At 34.3% G+C, this 3,791-nt stretch overlaps 1 protein-coding gene across 1 annotated transcript; it reads right to left on the bottom strand.

Annotated features, from left to right (window-relative positions):
* Positions 1 to 812: 812 nt before the first annotated feature.
* LOC121474520 (olfactory receptor 2AJ1-like) lies at positions 813 to 1,751 on the bottom strand. The gene has a single exon (XM_041727424.1). It carries the CDS (start codon positions 1,749 to 1,751, stop codon positions 813 to 815), a length of 939 nt encoding a protein of 312 aa, XP_041583358.1.
* Positions 1,752 to 3,791: the final 2,040 nt, after the last annotated feature.

Genomic DNA, 3,791 nt, shown 5'->3' with positions numbered 1-3,791 from the left:
ATTGTACTGTTCTTAAGTGTACCTCATAATAATTTAAAACATGTATATATTATAAAATGATTATCACAATAAATTGAGTTATCATCTAGCACCACACAGTTACAATTCATTTTCTTATATGAAAACTTCAAAAACCTACCCATTAGGAACTTTCTAAGATACAATCAAACATTGTTAACCAGAATCACCATGTTGTTCATTACATTGCAAGACTTACTTATTCTTAATTTATGTTTCTAATAACTAGAAGTTTTTACCTTTTGAACATATGCACCATTTTTGCCTGTAATTTTTTATGAATTTTTGAAAAGTGGTTGCACCATTAGAGTTATAAGTTTACCGTTTCATAAATTACAAATGTCATATAGATAGATCTCATACAATGTGATTTCAGTATAAAAGACAACATTTATGATTTCCTAGAAATTTAGTGGGGGGTGGCAATACGTTTTTAAATGTATGTGTTATAAAACAAATACCTATGAAACTTTCTTTATTCAATTTGCCAACTTACAGAATAACACCCAGTGTCAAGTGCCCCTCTCAGTGCCCATCACCCATTCACCCCCACCCCCTGGCCTCCTCCTCTCCTTCCACCACCCCTAGTTCATTTCCCAGAGTTAGGAGTCTTTATGTTCTGTCTCCCTTTCTGATATTTCCCACACACTTCTTCTCCCTTCCCTTCTATTCCCTTTCACTATTATTTATATTCCCCAAATGAATGAGAACATATAATGTTTATCTTTCTCCGATTGACTTACTTCACTCAGCATAATACACTGGAGGGTATTATGCTGAGTGTATTACTCTCTTTAATGGAGAAATTTACTTTTCAACATATTTTTCATTGCCTCCAGAACATCTTTATTCCTAAAGCTGTAGATGATAGGGTTGAGTGTAGGTGTGATGATGGTGTAGAATATTGCCAAATACATGTCCTGGCCTGGTGTGTGGTATGCTTTGGGTCTCATGTATGTGAAAATAAATGGCCCATAGTACATCGTGACCACAATCATGTGGAAGGAACAGGTAGAAAATGACTTTTTACGTGCATCTGATGATTTCATTTTAAGGACAGTAAGAAGAATTTGCACATAAGAAACAAGGATTAGGGAGAAAGGGACAAGTAGAAAAATTAAACCACTTACATAAACTCCTTGTTCATAGAGTGTTGTGTCCTCACAAGACAATTTCAACATGGCAGGGACTTCACAGAAAAAGTGATCAATGGCTCTTGAGCCACAGAAAGGAAAGTGCAGGGCATAAACCGTGTGAGCTATGGAGTTGATGGTCCCAACAAGCCAGGACCCTGCAGCCATGAGATTGCGAACATAGTCATTCATAAGAATGTGATAGTGCAGTGGATGACAGATGGCTACATAGCGATCATAAGACATTGCCGCCAGGAGAAGGCACTCACCACCCAGGAGGGTGAGGGATAGAAATATTTGGAAGCCACAACCTGCAAATGAAATAGTTCTGCTGCCTGAGAGAAAGTTGATGATCATTTTGGGAACAATGTTGGAAATATGCAAGATGTCCATGAAAGAGAGATGGCTGAGCAGGAAATACATTGGAGTATGGAGTCTTGAGTCCCTGAGGACAAGAAGGATCATGATTGTGTTTTCTGTTAAAGTTATCAAAAAAATGATGAATATAAAGGAAAAGAAAATTTGACTTGATTGGGAGGAAGAAAAGAGTCCTAAAAGAATGAAATCAGTGGTGAAACTTTGATTCTCACATCCCATCATGAATTCCACTCTTTTCCTAAAAGATAAAAATAGAGTTAAAATGCAGTAATACACATCTCAATCTCATTTTCATTTAGAAGTGTAATAAAATGGGTGTGATGCATATTTTACAATTATAGTAAATAGACTCTCAACCAGCTTTTGAAGTGGGCTTATTTCACCACATAGCCATGTATTTGAATCAACTGATAATATTCCATATATTGAGTAAGCTTTAACTCCATGCAGTCTCAGAGTCTTCATTCCATAATCTTAAGTCAAGTTCAATCTTTTGCAATTGTCACTTTTTAAAGGAGACCACCCCCTGAACAGTTTACTTAAGTTCTTCATACCCCCCCACACATACCAACATGTCTATTTTTCCTTACCGTGCTGTGTTTTGATGTATTGTGTAAATCATTTTTCAACTTTTACGTGTTAAATAAACTTATGAACATTATTTATTATGTATTGTCATTCCAACCTATCAGAACTTAAACGTCCTAGTCTAAACTCTTTGTTTTGCTTACTGTATAACATGAGTGGCTGAAATAATGCCTGGTACATAGTTGTTGCTCAATAATATATTTTAAATACATGAGTAAGTGAATAGATACAGTATTCAATTTTCTGTCTCATTTCTTACTTGCATAAAGCTTAAGGAAAATAAAAGATATTATTTATAAATGTTTCTAAAATAATAGGTAGTGGTAGGCTATAAAATTAGCTTACTCTGTATTTATAATTTGAAATATCAATATTTAAATGTAAAAAAAGAAAATTTATTCAGTTAAAATAATAGTTTATTTTAAATGGGCCAGTTATATTAACTTCCAGAAATGGATTTATATTTCACTAATTATATTTCATTAATCATTCTGTTTCTTAAATAATGATATTGTTTATATATGGATAGTGGCTACTCAACTGTTGCCTTTACTATTTTGTGTACAAATTCAGTAAGTATGATCTATTCCTCAATAGTCATACTTACCTACATCCTTACACACACACACACCCACATACACACACACACACACACACAGAGATATAGTGGTATAATTTAGGAAAACACTGATGCAAAACATGAAAAATAGGTAATATATGAAACAAGTTATTTGCCATCTTTAAGAACTATTCATAAATTTGGTACACTTGGCTCAGTTAGTAGAACATTCAACTCTTGATCTCAAGGATCTAACTTCAAGCACCATGTTGAGTGTAGACATACCTAAAAATAAAATCTTTAAAAACAAAATAGCAGCAATGTCCACAATAGCCAAACTGTGGAAGGAGCCTCGGTGTCCATCGAAAAATGAATGGAAGAATATTACTCAGCCATTAGAAATGACAAATAGCCAGCATTTGCATTAATGTGGATTGAACTGGAAGGTATTATGCTGAGTGAAGTAAGTCAATTGGAGAAGGATAAACATATATAAAAAATAGTGAAAGGGAATAAAGGGGAAAGGAGATAAAATGAATGGGAAATTATCAGTGAGGGTGAAAAAGCATGAGAGACTCCTAACTCTGGGAAACAAACAAGGAGTTGTGTGTGGAAAGGGAGGTGGGTGGGGGGATGGGGTGACTGGGCGATGGGCACTGAGGGAGGCATTGACGAGATGATCACTGGATGTTATGCTATATGTTGGCAAATCAAACTCCAATAAAAATATACAAAAATATAACTATTCATAAGTTTTAATAGAGTGTATTTTGGTATTCACTTTGGGGAAACAATGTACAAAAATGTCCCTGATAATATATAAATAATTTGCATTTTTCTGTTTTATTTTCATGAGTATTGAGATTCTTCATTATGAAATAAAACTCTACATTCTATTTTAATGGTTTGGAACTCAAATTCAATACATCATTATCCAAAGTTGTTTACTTTTTCCCACTGCCAATAATAATTTCTCTTTCTGCTTTTCCTTTTTCCATTAATAATTTCCTTTGTTACACTCACTCTCATTCAAAAGTCTATACTCAATTTTAGTCTTGAAATATGACGGGCTCCTAGGGGCACAGTTGGTTAGGTTTCCAGCTCTTGGATGAGGC

The sequence above is a fragment of the Vulpes lagopus genome, chromosome 13 (assembly GCF_018345385.1).
Source record: "Vulpes lagopus strain Blue_001 chromosome 13, ASM1834538v1, whole genome shotgun sequence".
NCBI lineage: Eukaryota > Metazoa > Chordata > Mammalia > Carnivora > Canidae > Vulpes > Vulpes lagopus.
The sequence above is the reverse complement of the archived record's forward strand: the minus strand, read 5'-3'. Positions and strand labels throughout refer to the sequence as shown.